We start from the raw sequence: 22,658 nt of genomic DNA on the forward strand, positions 1-22,658 counted from the left end.
TTCCCACCATTAAACTTTTACAGATGAAGGTCTACTTTTTTATCAATCAGATATATTACCTAGATAATAGACATGTTGTAAACATATACTGAGGTATATAACTTTATCAGTTCTTTAGTAAGCTTAGGGAACATAGTGGATATGTGTATTCTAGAAAATTACTTCTAAGCACAGCTGTAAGCAAAGAAACTAGGTTCAGGAAAGTTGACAGTATAATTGCAACAATACCACCATAATTAATGGGCTGAATTCATATACAAAACATTTTTTAGGCAACTTCCACAGAGTTGATAGTAAAATTAAGAGTAGAGGAGTCATAATATATTTCTTTTTTATTTTAGGAATGAAAGCTCACTTAGTGTTAATACTTGAGTTATTAGTTAACATTATCAGCATCAGAGTAAACTTTTCTTGCATTTAACAAACTTAGATAATTCTCAAAGGAAGGTATGTGTTAATATTTTAGTACAAGAAATATTGGTATCCATGAGCAAATGAAATGTAACATCCTCTCTTTTTATCAAGTTATGTACTAGATATTCATTTAATATCTATATATTTTGTAGAGAGAAAGAGAACAGGTATATTCACTTGGAAAATTTACACCATGGCACACAATTCTGAAAGAAAAGGAAATAACATATTGTAAGAAATGAAGTTGTTTTGACTGAGAGAGGTAACAAAGTGGGACTTTCTAATTAACAGGAAGCAGTTAAAGCTGCTCTTGGAGAACTGTAACTTAAATAATTTACTGGCACTTAAAAGACAATATTTTGTGTAGACACTGAGTTTGGAAAAGCTATGGGGACAACACATCTTTTCAATCTCAAATATTATTTCATTGTTGATATTGTCTTTCCTGCAATATTAAGTTTTCATACTATTTTTTTCCTCCGTGACCTTGCCCAAAATGTGGAAAATAATGAACCCCATTTTCCTGTCTTGGCGAGATGATGTCGGTGCAAGAAATGTCCTCATTGTTACTTGAGAGCTGTATCCTCCTTAAAAACAAAAACAAATGTTGCATTAGCTAGATGTAAAAAAAATGAAAAACATGAGTTTTTTAGTCTGCATAATATTTTAGATTGCAGCAAGATAGGCTAGATTCTTTTTCCATCCAGTGGGATTTTGAGAGATGGAATTCTTGTGAGATCGAATGCCTAATGGTCTACGAAGCTATGGCAGGATAGCCAAAGACTTAATGTTTATTTATCCACATTTATTTTTACAATTACATGTAGATGTTATCCCCGAACTTTCATGCTGTTAAATACATTTATCATATGATATGCACTAATTACATTAGTCTTTGCCAAATTGTTCATAACACAATCATAAGCTAATGTATTCTTTGCAACAGTTTTGGGGAGTCCTTGCTTTTTCCAGTGTACTAGATGCATTGTTGTGTACCTAATTTTGAAATGAAAGTAAGTAGGTGCTTGATACTTCATATTTTTGTCTTCATAACCAAAGCAACTTGGCCTTACCTCTCTGGTATGGTTCTGGAAGAGGCTTTTTGAACTTTCCTGGGAATAAGAAATTCCTTTCTTCTTACAGTCTCCACTAAAAATAGACCACCACTCTACTCACCCCACCCCCCAATACTTTGGACAGAAAAGAGGATCAGGAGAATTCCTGGGTAACTCCATTAAACATTCCATCATTTCTTTTTTCTGTACCACCCACCAATAAAATAGACCACAAAAGCCATTTTGACGGGTGTCACTAAAGGCAAATTTATAGTGAAGCTTAAACTTTAGAGCCTCTCCTTTGCAAGCACCCCTTCAAAGGCTCTGGATGGGGCCCTACAAATGTGTTCACACTGACAAATGTTTCTGACAATTTGCAATAGTCATATTTTTCTGTTCTCATTCTTTAAGATAGTGTCTCAGATTAAATAGGCATTAAGCCCCACAAAAGTTTTATATGCCTCTAGCAAATGTCTTGTGCTCATGAGCACAGGAAGAATGGATCCAAAATAATCATAAAACTTGAGCTTAGTGGAGTTTTATGGTTCAGCTACTTCAATTCCTTTCTACTAAATATGAAGGAATTAAGGCCCAGAGAAGTTCAGTTACATGCCTGAAGTCACAGTCCGTTACTACTATTTTTTTTTTTTTAATATACTACTCTATGCCTTAAGAAGGAGCAATAGAAAGAGGAATAATGGGGTATCATGTTTTACTGATGCAGTAAAGGAGTAAACGCTTTGGAGTTGGGTGGATGAACATATAATCTTACACTTGCTGGATGAGAGATCCTCACTTTTTTTTTTTTCCCCCAATCTATTAAATGCAATGACATTTGCTTGAAAGGACTGTTGTGAGGCAGTACATGGGAACTTTCTGAGAAAATGATGGTTGGGCTGCGGGGATATTGAATAATATCCTCCGAACTGAGAAGGAACTCTGAGACTGAAAAACAAAGCAGGCAACTCCCTAAAGTGCAATTAGGAAGTTTATTTTGGGTAACTTACATACAGGCAGGATCAGTGGATGACGATCCAGAGGCTTTGGCAGCTGCACTCCACACCGCCTAAAGGGGTACAGGGGAATTCAAAGGGGCCAAAGCTAAAGATAGGATCTGTCTACTAAGGGAGAAGCGCCAATGGGAACTGGGGTTTTTTCCACCCCCTGGGGTCTCATGACCATTATTTCTCACAGACCATTAACCATCTGCTTTAGAAAAAGGCATTCTTCCAGTTTTCATACCAGATGAAAGCAAGGGTAAATGTTGATAGGGGACTTAGCTGGCTTGGGCACATTTCTTGTGAGTAGGCTAAAGCTCAGTCAAAGCAGAAAGGAGAAGAAGGGGTAGGAATGTGAGCCTAAGATGGAGCTGACAAGATGGAGTCAGTATGGTTCGGCCACACAGTGATACACTGTGCAACTGGCAGCTTGGCTGTAATGTTCTGTAAAATCTTTGCAAACCAACTGTTAATCTTAAAATTACCTCATAAAAACAAACTAAAGACAAACAAATGTAGGGATAATAGCTAATTATTAGCAGCATTAGGGGGCTCCCACAAAGAATATTTCCTTGTTTAATCTAAGTCATTACACCCGATGAAAGAAAGGTTCTTCTACAAAATCAGGACTATATTGAACACATAGGAAATGCTTTTCTCTGTATATATAAATATAAATTTATTTTTCTCCCGTTGGTATACCTAATGGGATTATGTTACTTTTTGATCCATAAGTTACCACAATGAATGTTAATATTCTCTCTTTCTCTTTATAAAATATAAAATATATAATATACATGTTATATATATAATTAAAAACATCATAACATAAAAGAGCCTTTAAGCAAACTCAGACTTCAAAGTTTCAAGCTAAAGCAACATACTTATATTTCAAGTGCTAAGTAAATTAAAAGTTTCTTACCACACTTGATGCTTCCTTGATGCCTGACGAGAAAGGAAAATAGGAGGGGAAAAAATGCTATCAGAGATTTATAAGGTAGAAAAGGAATAATAAAATGAGAAACAAGTTTTTGGATCTCTACACTAACTGAAGTTAATGTTTGTCCTTTAAATTAGATGAGACCATAAAATCTATTAGGGATTTAGGGAGAAAGTAATGCTGATAGGTACTATGAGTAATATTTAGGGATTTAATTGGGCATGTGTATCCTACATGAAGAATATTCTCTGAAAGGTAGGTCAAAAGCTATATCTTCAAAGGTTCCTTGCAAGATAAGATGAAATGTAGTACAAGGAAAATCTAATGGACCAAATTAAGAAATTGCTGTTAATATCAGATGTCACTCCAAGCATAGTGCTTTTAAAAATCCATCTTCTCTCTTCAAGTAAGAGGCTGAGTGAATAATGTCTTAGAAGTTTTTTTTTTTTCCTGTGATTAGACTAACAGTATTGCATAGTGGGCTTAGAAATTACTCACAACTCTGACCATGACTTTTCACTTCACACAAACTTCTTTTCTCAACCAAGTTACTTTTGAAATTGATAATTCATCCTCAGATTTGCCCCCTGGTCATGAATCAAGTTAAATTGAAATCTTGTTACAAAATGCTGTAAACTTATTGTTGAATGAAAAACCTCTCACTGTAAACAAAATATGGCATGATTTAAAAAAAAACTAGAAATCCTGGGGAAAAAAATTTCTGAGTAAAAGGGTAGATCGATGACTGAACCTCCTTTAATAAAATCCTACCAAAACAAATAAGAATAAGGGGGAAAGACACTAGCAGAAATCCAAAACATACCACTGTATCTTAACAGGAATCTAGAAAGAAAGCACATTTAAAAATCAGTACCACTCTTAAAGTCCATCCACAATAGGTGTGCTCCTTCCAATATTAGAGAGGAAGAATGGTGAAGGGTCAAAATCTGGCATATACTTATTACACCTAAAAATTATCCCATGGAAGAACCATCTTATGAAGGTACACAGGGAGTCTTAGAAAAGAGGCTAAAACTCATCTACTATAGATATGTAACATTACCATTCAATGTCTCACCACTGCAATCCATCACTATTCTTTAAGAGGAAAGGCAGCTAACTTAATTGCCCTTGAGACTTTCTTTTTGATTCATGGATTAGATAGAAGTGTGTTTTGTAAATTTCTAAATACTTGGATATTTTCCAGATACCTTTATATTATTGACTTCTAGTTTAATGGTGTTATGGCCAAGAACATACTTTGTATAATTTCTGTCCTTTAAAATTTGTTAAGTTTTGTTTTATACCCCAGGATGTACCTAGATTTATGTTCCGTGTGCACTTGAGGAGAATGTGTATTCTGCTGTTTGGTGGAGTGTTCTATAAATTTTAATTAGATCCTGTTCGTTGATAGTGTTTTTCAGGTTATCTATTCATTACAAGCTTTCTGGCTATTTGTACTATCAATTACTGAGAGAGGCATATTAATGTCTCCAACTACATTGCAAGTTTGTCTATTTCTACTTTGAGTTCTATCCATCATTTCCTCACATATTTTGATTCCTACACATTTAGGATTCTTAAGTATTTGGGGGAAATGAATCCCTTTTATCATTGTGTAATACTCCTCTTTATCCCTGAAAAACTTTCTTGTTCTGAAGTGCAATTTGTCGAAAATTGATATAGTTACTCCAGATTTCTTTGATTAATGTTTGCATCTTTCTCCATCCTTTTACCTTAACCTATCAATGTCTTATATTTGTAGTGAATTTCTTATTGACAACACATAGTTGGATCTTTTTTTTTTAAATGTAAGATTCTCTTTGAACAAGTGGATTTACATCATTGACACTCAAAATGATTATTTATGTGGTTGGAGTGTGTTCTAGCATCTTGTTAGCTATTTTTTATTTCTTGTTTCTTTTTTCTTGTTTCTTTTTTCTCTTTTTCCTGCCTTCTCTTCTTTTAACTTAGTTTTTTAATGATTCCATTTTATCTCATTTACTGTTTATATTATTTTTAGTGGTCACTCTATGGTCTACAACATACATTTTAAAATAATTTAAAACTACTTTCACATATTACACCTCCTCATGTGCAGGGTAAGATATTTTTAATTGTGTATAACCAATTGCTCCCTCCCATTCCTTCTGCCCTTGTTGTCATGAATTTTATGATATTATCATCACCCAAAATATTGTTTGGTATGTTCTTTCTCAGCTATCTTTTAGAAAAACTGAAAATAAAGGTAAAATACAATAATTTTTTTCCATTTTCAACATTCTTCATTTCTTTCTGCAGTCTAACTTTCTGATTGATAATATCCTTTTTTTCTTAAAAATTTTCTCTAACTTTTCTTCCAGAGTAGGTCTAATGGCAACAAATTAATTCAGTTTTTTCCCACTGAGAAAGTATTTCTCCTTTCACTCTGAAGGATGTTTTCACTGAATATAGAATCCTACATTGACTTCTTTTTTTTTCTTTCAGCACATTAAAGATGTCACTCTCTTGTCTTCTTGTTTGCACAGTTTCTGATGAAAAGGACTGCTCTATTCTTATCCTTCTCCTGTAAGTAATATTTTTTTTGCTCTTGCTTTCAAGATTTTTTCTTTGTCATTGGTTTTCAACAGTTTGAATACAATATGCATAGGTTTGTTTTTTCTTGGTATTTATCCTGCTCAGTGTTCTCTGAGTTTCTTGGATTTGTGGTTTAGTATCTTTGACTAACTTTAGAACATTCTCAGCCTTTCTTTTTTTTTTTAATTTACTTATTTAATTTATTTATTTTTGGCTGTGTTGGGTTTCTGTGCAAGGGCTTTCTCTAGTTGCGGCGAGCGGGGGCCACTCTTCATTGAGTGCGCGGGCCTCTCACTGTTGCGGCCTCTCTTGTTGCGGAGCACAAGCTCCAGACGCGCAGGCTCAGTAGTTGTGGCTCACGGGCCTAGTTGCTCTGTGGCATGTGGGACCTTCCCAGACCAGGGCTTGAACCCGTGTCCCCTGCATTGGCAGGCAGATTCTCAACCACTGCGCCACCAGGGAAGCCCCTCAGCCTTTCTTTTTTCTGTACTGTTTGTTTTCTTTTTATTCTGCTTCTGAGGTTGAAATTGATAATTCATCCTCAGATTTGCCCCCTGGTCATGAATCAAGTTAAATTGAAATCTTGTTACAAAATGCTGTAAACTTATTGTTGAATGAAAAACCTCTCACTGTAAACAAAATATGGCATGATTTAAAAAAAAACTAGAAATACTAGGGAAAAAAATTTCTGAGTACAAGGGTAGATCGATCACTCTAATATTGTCACTTAGCTCTAGGATGGTCTCTAGTTGTGTCTGTTTCATTGTTTTCTTTTTTTTTCTTTGCATTTCAGTTTTAATAATTCCTACTGTTATATTTCCATTTTGACTTATTCTTTCCTCTGCTTATTGGTTCTATTGAGGCAGTCAGAGATATTTTCCATTTCTGTCATCACCTTTTAAAAAATTTCTAGCATTTACATTTTATTCTTTCTCGTAGTTCCTATCACCCATGTGATCTTTCTATGATACCTCCTAGCTTATGGGAAGTGAAAATGACTGCTAGAGAGAGGGAGATGAAACCCTGGTAGTTAATACCCTTCAGTAGCCTTGAAAGATAGTAGGCCATATTCCTGGTATCAGAGGAAGAAAAAAAAGCTTTATTTCCAAAGAACAGTGATTACTTGACCTGCCTAGTGGTTCCCTGGAAGGCTCTACTCAGTTGGCTTATTTTTATTTGACCTCACTTGAACTTGCTCAGTGCTAAGAGCAATACCCAAGAGGTATTTGTCAAATGTTCTGACATCATGACTGGCTAAGGAGATTTATAAGAGTTGGGGCAGACACTAGGTTAACCAAAAATCCTAAAAGGGAAAGCTGAAGAAAAAGATGTCCATAGGTGCTTTGAAAACTCTGACATATTCCTGGGAAGGAACATGCATTCATAGTCATGCATGTTTTGAGAAAAACATGAGAAGGTCTTAAGCTCTCACCTCTGATGAATCTTGAGGCTCTGCACAAGCAGAATATAGAGGCTAAGTCACAGTTTACAATTCCTGGTTGAGTGTTGAACGTGTGTCCCAACACTCACATAGAGCCTCTCAGCACATTTGGGAGACTAATTCCAGAAATTTAAGGAAATCTTTATTTAGTCATTTTCTGACCACCAAGCAAAACCAGTATAGAGTTTCGTGGCCATACATCACAAAGAAACAGACTTTAAAAATTAGTTCAGAAATGTCAGTAACCCAATAAGAACAACACAAGCAAGTAGCAACAACAAAAAACTCTGGCAGAAGGAGTATCTGATTACATTGTTCATTTTTCATCAAAACATTATGATAAACTCACACACAAAAAATGGAAGTATGACCCCCCACAAAGGAAAAAAATGATAGAATTTTGTCGGTTTTTTGACAAATTTGAGAAAGCCCAGATGTAGGAGATACTAGACTTAGACTTTAAATTAGCTATTTTAAATATGTGCAAAGAGCTAAAGTAGACCATGTCTAAATAACTAAAGGAACATATAAGAATGCTGTCTCAACAAATATAGAATATCAACAGAGATAGAAATAATGAAAAGGGATTGAATAAAAATCCTGTGGTTGAAAACTAAAATGGCAAATTCAGTACAAGGATCAACAGCATATTTGTGCAGGCAGAAGAATGAATTGGCAAACTTGAGAAAAGATCAATTTAGATTATCCCACCTAAGGAACAGGAAAAAAATGAAAAAAAGTGAATGGAGCCTCATAGACCTGTGGGACACCAACAAATTTACCAATATCAAGTGTACCAAGTAACAGAGCTGAAGGCAGAGACATGTTAACAATAATATTTGGAGACTTCAACACCCTAATTTCAATAATAAATAGAACAACTAGACAGACGATATCAAGAAAATATCCATAGAAGACTTGAACAACTTTATAAGCCAACTAGAACTAACAGACACTCCACCCAACAAGAGAGTATACGTTCCTCTGAAGTGCTTATAGAACATTTTCTAGGACAGACTACAGTTGCCCCTTGAACGTATGGGTTTGAACTGTGCAGGTCCAAGTTTATGCAGATTTTTTTCAATAGTAAATATTACACAGTACTACACAATATGTGATTGGTTGAATCCACAGATGTGGAACTGCAGCTATGGAGGAACCACAGATACAGAGAACAGTAGACACAAAGGACTATAAGTTATACTTGGATTTTTGACACAGGGGTTGGTTAGGATTGGTGCCCCTAGCCCCCATGTTGTTCAAGGATCAACCGTATATGTTTGTTCAAAAAACAAGCCTCAATAAACTTTAAAGGATTGAAATCATATAAAGTATGTTCTCTGGCCACATAAAATGAAATTAGAAATCAATAACAGAAGAAATTTTAAGACATTCACAAATATGTGGTCATTAAATAACACATTCCTGATTAACCAGAGTCCAGGATTAAATCACAAAGCAATTACAAAGTACTTTGTAATGTCAATAATAATTGTATACAATGAGAGAAGTGCTCACATGAAAATTTATAGCGGTTAATTGCCTACAATAAAATAGAAGAAAGATCTCAAATCAATAACCTAATCTTCAACCTTAAGAAATTAGAAAAAGAACTTTAAATCCAAGGCAAGCAGAAGATGTAAATCCAAGGCAAGCAGAAGATGTAAGGAGTAAAAATTAGAGAACAAAAAAATACAATAGAAAAAATATAGAGAAAATCAACAAAACCAAAAGCTGATTCTTTGAAAAGATCCACAAAATTAGTAACTTTTTCGCTACACTGACCAAGAAAAAAAAGTTTCAAATTGCTAAAATTACGAATTAAAGATTCGTACTACAGACTTTACAGAAATAAAAGTGGATTATAAGGAAATACTTTGAACAGTTATAGGGCCAGTAATTAGATAACAATGAGTGCATTTCTAGAAAGACACACACTACCAAACCCAAGGAGAAAAAAAAAATCTGAATAAATAACAAGTAAACAGACTGAATTAGTAATCAAAAAACTTCACACTTAGAATTGATTAGGACCAGATGACTTCACTAGTGAACTGAACCAAAGATTTAAAGAGTTAATACTTACAAAAAATAGAGGAGATGAAGGAACATTTCTCTTTTTTGTATTTTAACATCTTTACTGGAGTATAATTGCTTTACAATGTTGTGTTAGTTTCTGCTGTATAACAAAGTGAATCAGCTATATGTATACATATATCACCATATCTCCTCCCTCTTGTGTCTCCCTCCCACTCTCCCTATCCCACCCCTCTAGGTGGTCACAAAGCACTGATCTCCCTGTGCTATGTGGCTGCTTCACACTAGCTATCTATTTCACATTTGGTAGGGTATATAGGTCCATGCCTCTCTCTCACTTCGTCACAGCATACCCTTCCCCCTCCCCGTGTCCTCAAGTCCATATTCTACGTCTGCATCTTTATTCCTGTCCTGCCCCTAGGTTCCTCAGAACCTTTTTTTTTTTTAATTCCATATATATGTGTTAGCATACGGTATTTGTTTTTCTCTTTCTGACTTACTTCACTCTGTATGACAGACTCTGTGTCCATCCACCTCACTACAAATAACTCAATTTCATTTCCTTTTACGGCTGAGTAATATTCCATTGTATATATGTGCCACATCTTCTTTATCCATTCATCTGTCAATGGACACTTAGGTTGCTTCCATGTCCTGGCTACTGTAAATAGAGCTGCAATAAACATTGTGGTACATGACTCTTTTTGAATTATGGTTTTCTCAGGGTATATGCCCAGTAGTGGGATTGCTGGGTCATATCGTAGTTCTATGTTTAGTTTTTTAAGGAATCTCCATACTGTTCTCCATAGCAGCTGTACCAATTTATATTCCCACAAACAGTGAGACAGGGTTCCCTTTTCTCCACACCCTCTCCAGCGTTTATTGTTTGTAGATTTTGGGATGATGGCCATTCTGATCGGTGTGACATGATATCCCTTTGTAGTATTGATTTGCATTTCTCTAATGATTAATGATGTTGAGCATTCTTTCATGTGTCTGTTGGCAATCTGTATATCTTCTTTGGAGAAATGTCTATGGTTGTCTTTTCGTCTTGTTTATGGTTTCCTTTGCTGTGCAAAAGATTTTAAGTTTCATTAGGTTCCATTTGTTTATTTTTGTTTTTATTTCCATTTCTCTAGGAGGTGGGTCAAAAAGGATCTTGCTGTGATTTATGTCATAGAGTGTTCTGCCTATGTTTTCCTCTAAGAGTTTGATGGTGTCTGGCCTTACATTTAGATCTTTAATCCATTTTGAGTTTATCTTTGTGTATGGTACTAGGGAGTGTTCTAATATCATTCTTTTATATGTTGCTTTCCAGTTTTCCCAGCACTACTTATTGAAGAGGCTGTCTTTTCTCCACTGTATATTGTTGCCTCCTTTATCAAAGATAAGGTGACCATATGTGTGTGGGTTTATCTCTGGGCTTTCTATCCTGCTCCATTGATCTAGATATCTGTTTCTGTGCCAGTACCATACTCTCTTCATTACTGTAGGTTTGTAGTATAGTATGAAGCCAGGGAGCCTGATTCTTCCAGCTCCGTTTTTCTTGCTCAAGATTGCTTTGGCTATTCGGGGTCTTTTGTGTTTCCATACAAATTGTGAATTTTTTTGTTCTAGTTCTGTGAAAAATGCCAGTGGTAGTTTGATAGGGATTGCATTGAATCTGTAGATTGCTTTGGGTAGTAGAGTCATTTTCACAATGTTGTTGATTCTTCCAGTCCAAGGACATGGTATATCTCTCCAACTATTTGTATCATCTTTATTTCTTTCATCAGTGTCTTATAATTTTCTGCATTCAGGTCTTTTGTCTCCTTAGGTAGGTTAATTCCTAGATATTTTATTCTTTTTTGTTGCAATGGTAAATGGGAGTGTTTTCTTAATTTCACTTTCAGATTTTTCATCATTAGTGTATAGGAATGCAAGAGATTTCTGTGCATTAATTTTGTATCCTGCTACTTTACCAAATTCATTGATTAGCTCTAGTAGTTTTCTGGTAGCATCTTTAGGATTCTCTATGTATAGTATCATGTCATCTGCAAACAGTGACAGCTTTACTTCTTCTTTTCCGATTTGGATTACTTTTATTTCTTTTTTTCCCTGATTGCTGTTGTCAGGCCTAGTCCTTACCTGACTTTTTCTCTTGATGAAGCTATTAAAACAACTTGATCCATGATAGCAAGAGAAACAGCTGTCTTATTTACCATTGTAGCCCAAATGCCTACCAAAGAGTCTTGCAAAGTATAGGCACTCAGTAAATACTTGTTGAATAAGTAATATTGTTGCTTCTGTGAGTTTGTTTAGTTTTTTTCTTTGATGCACTTCTTATTACATTAATAGGTAATAATGATTCTGCCAGTTAACTCCCCCCTCTTTGTCTTCCTCCCTCCTGAGTTCCAGCAACCTATATTTGGAACCATGAGGATTAACTCTTGAAATTCTATTCCATGTGCCCTCACTGAGCTCTTATATGCCACTAAATCCTATTTAATGAAAGACAATCACCTCATCTCAAAATGGCAAATAGCTTTCTGCAAATATTTTATTTCGTACAAATGAAGAAAAATTAGCTAAGGATAGGACTAGAATATATTTTGTTTTTCTGAGAGGTTCTTATCTAAGCCTAAATATAGTTATGCTTAATTTCTGGACTAGAAATGCACATGGACCAATTTGCTTCCACGCTGCTGGGATACATTGAGCTATTAGAAAACTGGCAAGATTTGTAATACAGTAATGTTTCCTTCATACACTAATTTTTCATGCAAATCAGTATAGGGTCAAGGAAGGATTAATTCACAAACATAAAATACAAAGATTTAGGAATGGTAACTGGTATAAAACCTCTGGCTCCATATCAGGTTTATACCTGAAGCCTTAGTAATGTCCTGTGTTTCTAATTTCTCCAAATTATAAATCTAACTCTTCCTTAAATCCTTAATCCATATTCCTTGAAATCCTTACTCCTTAAGTTTTGTCAAAAACTCACAAACCATTCAAAGAGGTGTTTTACATGATTGTGCATATCCATACTTGCAATAAGGTGTGCCCTGGGATGCAAACAGCAAAGAACATCTTAAAGCATTTCCTCTCACTTAAGTATACCTTTCACTTAATATTTAATCAAGTCACTTTTTTGATGAGGCAAGAGGATGTTAACTAGAATACTGTCCCCATGAAGATTAATTGAACAACTGACTATTTATAGTAAATACAACTATTGTTTAATATATACATGTAGGATTCACCAATGTTCTAACTACTCTAATGAGATGGGAGCAAAGTCATCTATACTTAAAAACCTTCTAATACTTTAAATTCTGCATATCAAGAATTAACTTTCTACTTTTTCCTTAAAACCTGTTCTTCTCTTTTTGTACTAACACTAACTCGAAAATATATCTGCACCCCCATGTTCATAGCAGCATTAGATACAGAGAACAAATTAAATTATTGGTCGCCAGAGTGGGGTGGGGGGAAGGTGAGGGGACAAAGTGGGTGCAGGGGGTGAAAAGGTACAAACTTCTAGTTACAAAATAAGTCATGGGATGTAACGTACAGCATGGTGACTATAGCTAATAATACTTCATTGTATACTTTAAAGTTGCTGAGAGAGTAGATCTTAAAATCCTTATCACAAGAAAAAAATTGTAACTATGTGTGGTAATGGATGGTAACTAGACTTATTGTGGTGATCATTTCACAATATACATAAATATCAAATCATTATTTTGTATACCTGAAGCTAATGTAATGTTATATTTCAATTATATCTCAGTATATAAAAAAAGAATAATACCTACACTGATTTGGACTTGCCCTTTTTATACTATCTTCATTCTATAATTTTAAAGTAAGTTCAATGAAACAAGTAGGCCATATTTTTTCCAAGAGATTAAGTGTATATAGAGATCTAAGTGGAATTATTTTGTAAACCATTTAAAATTAAAACATTCTCATATATTCAGTAAGAAATTAATTGCATAATCTTGCAAACATTTCATGGCAAACTAAATACCCCTTAATCTATATAAAGACTTCTTATTCTGAGTTCCATGTGGCAGTCAATTGAACTTAACTTCAAATGACACACAAAATGACAAGCTATACTCATAATCCTTAAACCCTGAGGGAAACATTAAGCGATAGTATTTAGTATTATTGCTGTTTTTAAAGGGTAAAGACTTTTCAAATTGGGTGACCATCCACGAACAAACCCAGAACATATTGTTTGACAGGATTTTAAAGCCACTTTAAAGAATCACTGGAGGAAAAAAATATGCACCAATCTTCAAGGTGCTAAAAGGTGAATTAATTCCTATCTTGGCATTTATTCTGAGAAGTCCTGATGTTAAGAAAATTGTTTTATCATAAGTTTGCATGTTATATTAGACCAAGGTTTTTGTGGGGGTCTTTTAAAGTAAAATTTTAGTAGTAGAGATATTTCGTGGGTTTTCCCTGATTCCATAGATTTAATAAAGAACATTAGATACTTATGTTGTCACCTAAAGTAAATTCTGAAGTGTGAAAAGGTTAGCAACGTGTTCTACCCTCTGTCTTCTTTTACTGAGTCTTTATTTCCGAGCATCCATGTCTTCATTTTTAGCATTTGAATTTGCAAAAGCCACCATGGGAGCCTTGTGTACAGAGAGAGTGTGCCCTTCTATGTTGACATTATATTTTGAATTTTTAATGGAGGTTTGCAGTAACTCAGTTTGAAAATTGGATGAAATCAACACTTCCACAAACTTAGTCTTTCATTATCTCAGTGGAAAGCCTAACAATGTCAATGGTTGCCAATATACAGTAACATTTTCCTATTTATCTACTCAGTTTCAGAAAAGGTCAGATTGAATTTATAACAGTGGTTGGGCTGCTGTAGATATATCACTAGAGGGAGAAAATATAGTCTTTGAAATGATTTTACCACCCGCCAAGAAGAACAAACAGAAATGTTAATTATGACAGAAAGAGCGACTGCTGTTAGATAATAAGCCGTAAAAAGTTTTGCGGTCCTAATTGTACTCAGGAAATAAAAGGAAGAATTGCAGATGCACAGATAATACTATCTTTTGATGGAAAATTGAATTTTCTCCTTTTATTTTATAAATACACCCACGACCTTGTTGGTTAAACTAATAAATATTTAGACTATACTCTTGTTTTGAAAATTCAGTTTTCTTTCTGTTACATTTAAACATTTGAATAGCTTAGAAAATTACAAGCTAGTCAGTGAGTGTGATGGAAAAGAAATCACCTGGTGTTTTCTGGAACACCAGTCATGCTTCTCCTTTTAACATGCATTTTAATGTTGTGCAAGGGACTCATTCTTGCAGCAAAGAGGGTTTATATATAAAATGAAGCTCTTGGACTAGGTGATACCTAAGATACTGTAAACTTTAAACTTGACTACATGGTTTCCTTTCTACTTTCTACAGTGCTAAAAAATAAAAAGCCTAGTAACTTTTCCATTTCTCTGGTCAAGACTAATTGAAATAGTCCATAAACACTTTCAAGTTGAAAGAACATCATTTATCGAAGTGATATAGTTCACTATTTTCAGGTTTCTCTGATGTGTTGTTAGAAGGAACATTTTATACTCAGTGTGATGTGGCACTTGCCTAGGAGGTATCAAAACTGAATGTAGTAGTTTTTTTTTTTTTTACAATTGACTCTAACAGATGAAGGAGATACGGGACCATCACCAGACCCTTACTGAACTGAACTTAAATAAAGACTCTTTCCTAAACAATGAGCAATGGGACTTATTTTAATAAATTGAGTACAGGCCTATTAGGAAGATTCATTTTTGATGCTAATTAGCATACCGAAGATGAACTCCCCTTTCTTGCACTTAAAAGTTCCTGATTATACCTCTCATCAAACTATTCAGCCACTTTTCTCCTTGTCATGGGTTTCCTTCCCTTGATAATTAATAGACTTAGCTCTGTGTATATGTTTTGTTGTTTTGTTTTGAGCTTCAGTAGTCTTTTTACATTTCAACAATCTGAAGTTTCCACTGAGATTTCCTTCATGAGCCTCACTCACAAGTAGTGTGCCGCCTGCCCACAGAAACGAACAAAGCTAGCTTTCATCTGGCCTTTTTGTGCTCAGGTTGGTCTTCTGGTGGTCCCATACCATGTGTGAGTCTCATAGAGGAAACTGCAGCCTCCTGTGAGATTTTGTTTTAACTCTCTAAGACATTTTTTACTTTTCCCTCTAAGCTTTGTTTTGATTAGTTGTCTATTTTAGATTTGGGGAGAGAAGACAAGCTATTGTTGTCTTTTTCAGGATTTATTTAATTCTGTTTTTCAGCTGTAAAAGAAAACCTTTTTGTGTCTATTCTATGTGAACCCTGGTACTGCCCTCCTCCCTCAGTGGAAACCATTTTAATTTCACAATGGTTAGCCTTTTCAATTGCTTATAAAATTTATCATTATGTATACATTCTGGGAATATCTAATCAATAGGAAAGATACAATACAAAATGGGAGTGAATTAATACATCAGATTATGAAGTCTCTCAAATTCTTCAGAAACTCCAAGGTTAATTGGTTTACAGACACTTCTGAATACTTAGATATTTTTAGAATAATATTTGGCTTTTCTGAGGGAAAGCTATTTAGACAGCAATTCTAAAAAAGAAGTTTGTCCTTATTTGCTTACAAAATTAAAAGGAATGAAGCTTTTTCATGTTTTTAAATGAAGTGTTAATATTGTTTTACAAATATAAAAATGGGAAAATTTGTATATGATATTTCAAGTAAAGTGAATCATTTAAATTAGACTATTTTGATAATATGATTTTGCCCTGGTTTTGTCATAGTATAAAAATGTAGGTATTACATTTTTATACTCTGTACTAAAAGGTATTGTACTAATCTAGTTAGTACAATACTTGCTTTACTGTCTTGTAGAAAGCATAATTAATCAAAACTTCCTAACTCTCTATAATAAGTTTACTGGCCTTAGGCTACTTTACTTTCATAGATGTTAAAGATTAACATAAGATTACATTAACAATGAAAAGTGTAAATTATGCACCCAAATAAATTGAATTACAGTATCCAATGTCTTCATAAAATGGATTATTCTGGTAGCTTCAGACATTGTACAACTTATACTAAACTACAGAGATTCTCTAATAAAATTACTTACACCAAATGACATATTTTGAAGGATGGTTTTTATATCAACAATAAATGAATTGTTCTTTAAGGATGACTTACACCTAATTTCTGAGATTTCTATTTGGCTTTGAAAACTTGAAAGATCTTACTGAATATTTTTAATTAAAAAGAAACCTTAAAAAAACAAATTCCTAAAGTAGAGAGAACAAATGTTTAGGGTTTTTATGCAATAGTTTATTATGTTCTTTCCTATGTTTTAACGATTTTGTTCTTTGTTAAAATTTACTTTTATTTATCTTATTTTTTATTGTAGTAGGAACACGTAACATGAGATCTACCTTCTAACAATTTTTTAAGTGTGTAATACAGTATTGTTAACTAGAGGCACAATGTTGTACAGCAGATGTCTACAGCTTATTCATCTTGCAAAAGTGAAACTTTATATCCGTTGAACAGCAACTCCCCAGTTTCCCCTTCCCCCAAGGCCTGGTAACCACCATTCTAGTCTCTGTTTCCATGAGTTTGACTACCTTAGTTTCATCATGTAACCCGAATCCTGCAGCCTTCTATGACTGGCTAATTTCATGCAGCATAATATCCTCCAGTTAATACATGTTGTTGCATGCGGCAGGATTTCCTTCTTTTAAAGACCAATTAAGAATAATAAGAAAATTAAGAATAATATTTGATTGTATGTATATACCAAATAATCATTATTCATAAATCTGTTGAATGACCTTTAGGTTGTCTCCACATCTTGGGTATTGTGGATAATGCTGCAATGAACATGAATGTGTGCGTATCACTTTGAGATCCTGATTTAATTCTTTTGGATATATACACAGAACTGAGGTTGCTGGATCATATATTAGTTCTAGTTTAAATTTTTTGATTAATACCATTTTTCACAGTGGCTGCACCATTTACATTCCCACCAACAGTGCACAAGCGTTTCCTTTTCTCCACATACTTTCCAACGCTTGTTATTTCTTTTCTTTTTATAATAGCCATCCTAACAGGTGCAAAAATAAAACATCTCAATTTTTTCCATATAGATATGTTCCCATGAGAACACAAAATCTCTGTTGGAGAAATGTATTCACTGTATTTAGGCACCAATTAGAAACGACAATGTTTTGTTCAAGAATACAGTTTTGAGACAAATATGTGGCCTTATGTCATTTACCATCACCTATTTTTTTTAAATTGGTGTATAGTTGCTTTACAATGTTGGGTTAGTTTCTGCTGTACAGCAAAGTGAATCAGCTATATGTATACATATATCCCCGCTTTTTTGGATTTCCTTCCCATTTAGGTCACCACAGAGCACTGAGTAGAGTTCCCTGTGCTATACCGCAAGTTCTCATCAGTTATCTATTTCATGCACAGTAGTGTATATATGTCAATCTAATTAAGAATTGAAGAACTAATTATCAATTTTTAATGAATGCATTGTGTTATTATCAATAAAATATCCTAAATTGCTACTTGTGGCAGTATATGAAATTAATAGAAGTATAATTGCGCTTTTTACAGGAACACCTTCAAACCATTAAAATGAAGAGATTTAAATAGGTGTACTGGAAGAGGTAACACCAAAGTACACAAATAAACTGTGCTGTTTCAAATTGGCTTTCACTTCAAACCCCCAATTAAACAAACAAAAACTCTTCTTGTGAGGTAGAATTATTTGGCTATAGATAAAGCTCTGTTTCTCTCAGAGGTCTTGTATTCATTTTTTAATAGACAAAATTTTTAGAGCAATTTTAGTTTCACAGCAAAACTGAGCAGAAAGTATAGAGAGTTCCCTCATACCTCCTGCTCCTATGCACACATGGTCTCCTGCATCATGAACATCCCCCACCAGAGGGGCACGTTGGCTACAATCAATAAACCTACATTGACACATCATTATCACCCAAAGTCTATAGTTTACATTAGATTTCACTCTTGGTGTTGTATGTCTATGGATTTGACAAATGTATAATGACATGTATCCATTACTATAATGTCATACAGAATAGTTTCACTGACCTAAAAGTCCTCTGTGCTCTGCCTATTTATCTGCCTCTCCCCACAACCTGTGGCAACCACTGATCCTTTTACTATCTTCATAGTTCTGCCTTATCTAGAATGTCAAATAGGTGAAATCATACACTATGTTGCCTTTTCTGATTGACTTTTCATTTAATAATATGCATTTACGTTTCCTCCATGTCTTTTCATGGCTTGGTATCTCATTCCTTTTTAGTGCCAAATGATGTTCCACTGTCTGGGTGTACCACAGTTTATTTATCCATTCACCTATTGGACATTTTTGTTGCTTCCAAGTTTTAGCAATTATGAATAAAGCTGCTATAAACATCTGTGGGCAGGTTCTTAGGGAGACATAAGTAAGTTTTCAACTCATTTGGGTAAATGCCAAGAAGCACGACTGTTGGATGATATGGTTAAGAGTATGCTTAGTCTTATAAGAAACTGCTAAACTGTCTTCCGAAGTGGCTGTACCATTTTGATTTCCCACCAGCAATGAATGAGAGTTCCTGTTGCTGCCCATCCTAGCCACTATTTAGTGTTGTAAGTGTTTGCCAGGTATGTAGTGTTATCTCATGACTGTTTTAATATACAGTCATGCATATGATGTTGAGTCTCTCTTCACATGCTTAATCTTCATCTGTATATCTTCTTTGCCGAGACATCTATTCAGATCTTTTGCTCATCTTTAATTGGCTTGTTCATTTTTTTACTATTTAGTTTTAAGTGTTCTTTGCATATTTTGGATAATAGTCCTTCATCAAATATAGCCTTTGCAAATATCCCCTCTGAACCTGTGGCTTGACTTCTCATTCTCTTGACTTGTATCCAATTTTGACCTTCATTAAAACAGCAAACTGGAGCCACATGTGAATCAGTGTTATATAAAGCACTTGTCTAAATGTCTGTTCATTCTAGAATATTAACTCTAGTGTCAGATATGGTTTAATTCTAATCCCACATTTTCTACTTACTAAATGTGTGACCTTTGGATTTTACTGTTAAGACCTTTCAACATTTATCTCATCATATGATTTTTCCAGGAGAATGAACTAGCATATGTGTTATGAAAGTTTTGTCAGAACATAAGGAACCGAACACTATGTGCAGATACACTAATGATATGGTATTAAAAGAATACATGAGGGATTCATTAAACAGTGCCATCTCAGCTTCAGCTCAGTCAGATCTCATAGAGACTGTCATTCTGTTAAGAAACTGTGTGATCATTTAGGATACAGTAGCTACACATTATTTGCTAATCTAGTACGTACTTCATTGCACCATAATGGCTTCTCCTGCATTCTCTATTTGTGTTGTTCAGCTTCTCATCTTTCCACTAACTGCACTCTATCTCTGCATGTTTTATACAAAACTCTTCAAAACAAACATAGATCAATGGAACAAGATAGAAAGCCCAGAGATAAACCCATGCACCTATGGTCAACTAATCTATGGCAAAGGAGGCAAAGATATACAATGGAGAAAAGACAGTCTCTTCAATAAGTGGTGCTGGGAAAACTGGACAGCTACATGTAAAAGAATGAAATTAGAATACTCCCTAACACCATACACAAAAATAAACTCAAAATGGATTCGAGACCTAAATGTAAGACTGGACACTATAAAACTCTTAGAGGAAAACATAGGAAGAACACTCTTTGACATAAATCACAGCAAGATCTTTTTTGATCCACCTCCTAGAGTAATGGAAATAAAAACAAAAATAAACAAATGGGACCTAATGAAACTTCAAAGCTTTTGCACAGCAAAGGAAACCATAAACAAGATGAAAAGACAACCCTCAGAATGGGAGAAAATATTTGCAAACGTATCAACGGACAAAGGATTAATCTCCAAAATATATAAACAGCTCATGCAACTCAATATTAAAGAAACAAACAACCCATCCAAAAATGGGCAGAAGACCTAAATAGACATTTCTCCAAAGAAGACATATAGATGGCCAAGAAGCACATGAAAAGATGCTCAACATCACTAATTATTAGAGACATGCATATCAAAACTACAATGAGGTATCACCTCACACCAGTCAGAATGGGCATCATCAGAAAATCTACAAACAACAAATGCTGGAGAGGGTGTGGAGAAAAGGGAACCCTCTTGCACTGTTGGTGGGAATGTAAATTGATACAGCCACTATGGAGAACAATATGGAAGTTCCTTAAAAAACTAAAAATAGAATTACCATATGACCCAGCAATCCCACTACTGGGCATATACCCAGAGAAAACCGTAATTCAAAAAGACACATGCACCCCAATGTTCATGGCAGCACTATTTACAATAGCCAGGTCATGGAAGCAACCTAAATGCCCATCGACAGATGAATGGATAAAGAAGTAGTGGTACATATATACAATGGAATATTATTCAGCCATAAAAAGGAACGAAATTGAGTCATTTGTTGAGACGTGGATGGATCTAGAGACTGTCATACAGAGTGAAGTAAGTCAGAAAGAGAAAAACAAATATCGTATATTAACGCATGTATGTGGAACCTAGAAAAATGGTACAGATGAACTGGTTTGCAGGGCAGAAGTTGAGACACAGATGTAGAGAACAAACGTATGGACACCAAGGGGGGAAAACCGCGGTGGGGTGGGAATGGTGGTGTGCTGAATTGGGTGATTGGGATTGACATGCATACACTGATGTGTATAAAATTGATGACTGATTAAAAAAAAAAAAACTCTTCAAAACAGAAGGGCTGATTAGTTTGCTTAGCAGAGGATATTCACCAGCGTAAGTATTAGATTGGTGACTCACCTACAGTTTGATGACTTTGGGCCAGATATCCATTCCATGCCCAATCAGCAGTTTGCAAGGACAGAGCCTTGTATTCAGCCTTTCAAGGAAGAAATACTCTTCCAATTAAAAAAAAAAAAAAAATATATATATATATATATATACACATACACACACATATATCTTTAAAATACATATATATGAAATGTATATAATATAAAGTTTATGTATAAAATATGTGATTTTGTCCTGCTATATCTCTAATATACCCCTGAACCTTTTAATCACTGCATTTCAATCATACTGTCTTTCTATCTGAAATCAGCAAACATGTCCCTTTCCTGGGATCTTTGGTTTTGTCTTTTTCTTTGCTGAGAACACTCTTTCTTGATATTTTCATAATTGGTCCCATCTAATAATTCACAACCCAGCTTAAATATACATCCTAAAGCATGAGACTTTCCCTGGCCAACCATCTAAGGTCACTCTCTATTCAATTACTGTGTTTTATTTTCTCCATATTATGCATCACTGTCTAAAATTGCTTTACTTTTCTGTTTGTTGTCATATTGGAATATGAGCACCATCAAGGTCTGGGCTATGTCTGATTCATCACACTCAGTCACTAGCACCACACATTGGCTAGGACAGGGCAGGTGCCTGTTAGATTATTTTGAATAGATAAATAGTTTATTTGTTTAGAACAAAACCCTCTCAACCAGATAAAGTATGGCAAACACCTTGGCACTACACAAGTATAAAAAGTGGTCTTAACAAATGCTCCCCAAAATATAATATATGAAAATGTGATATATTTTTTAAATTTCCTGAAACAAGACTTACATATATTCATAGTGCAGAGGTTTTATTGGCCATTTGGTTTTTCAAGACTATTGGGTTCTCTCAAAGCCCTGAAACTCTGCTAGCTAGTATGGAGGAGGAATACTTCACAAATCACTGTGGTGACGCTCTAGCCCAAAACAACCTAGATTCTATGCTCCTGGCAACATGAAAAAGAAGTAGCATTCTTTAATTTTCTGAAATCTAGAGAGATCTGTTTCCTTTTGAAGTTCCCACAGCTCTCAACATGATGACAGTTTACTGGACAAGGAAACCTCAAATTTCACAAAATAAATAAAGAGGTAGGTAAGTAGGTGGGAGGTAGGTAGGTAGATAGACAGATATTAGAATTTTATTTTTCTATAGAAAAAATTGAGACAGAGTTATCATTTATTTTTCTTGACACTATTGGTTGAAACATACCTA

The 22,658-nt window shown here is 34.6% G+C and overlaps 1 protein-coding gene across 2 annotated transcripts in view; it reads right to left on the bottom strand.

The window, feature by feature from the left end:
• Positions 1-346: 346 nt before the first annotated feature.
• Positions 347-22,658, bottom strand: part of LOC118892844 — a 621,373-nt gene continuing 599,061 nt past the window's right edge. For both annotated transcript variants that reach the window (XM_036847838.1, XM_036847836.1), the window contains 3 exons: positions 3,390-3,412; positions 2,477-2,535; positions 347-1,001 (listed from right to left, as the gene is read on the bottom strand). In XM_036847838.1, the coding sequence (XP_036703733.1) occupies positions 881-1,001; positions 2,477-2,535; positions 3,390-3,412 (203 nt within the window). In that variant the 3' untranslated portion in view covers positions 347-880. The remainder of the gene's footprint in view (positions 1,002-2,476; positions 2,536-3,389; positions 3,413-22,658) is intronic.

The sequence above is a fragment of the Balaenoptera musculus genome, chromosome 3 (genome assembly GCF_009873245.2).
Source record: "Balaenoptera musculus isolate JJ_BM4_2016_0621 chromosome 3, mBalMus1.pri.v3, whole genome shotgun sequence".
NCBI classification, from domain to species: Eukaryota; Metazoa; Chordata; class Mammalia; order Artiodactyla; family Balaenopteridae; genus Balaenoptera; species Balaenoptera musculus.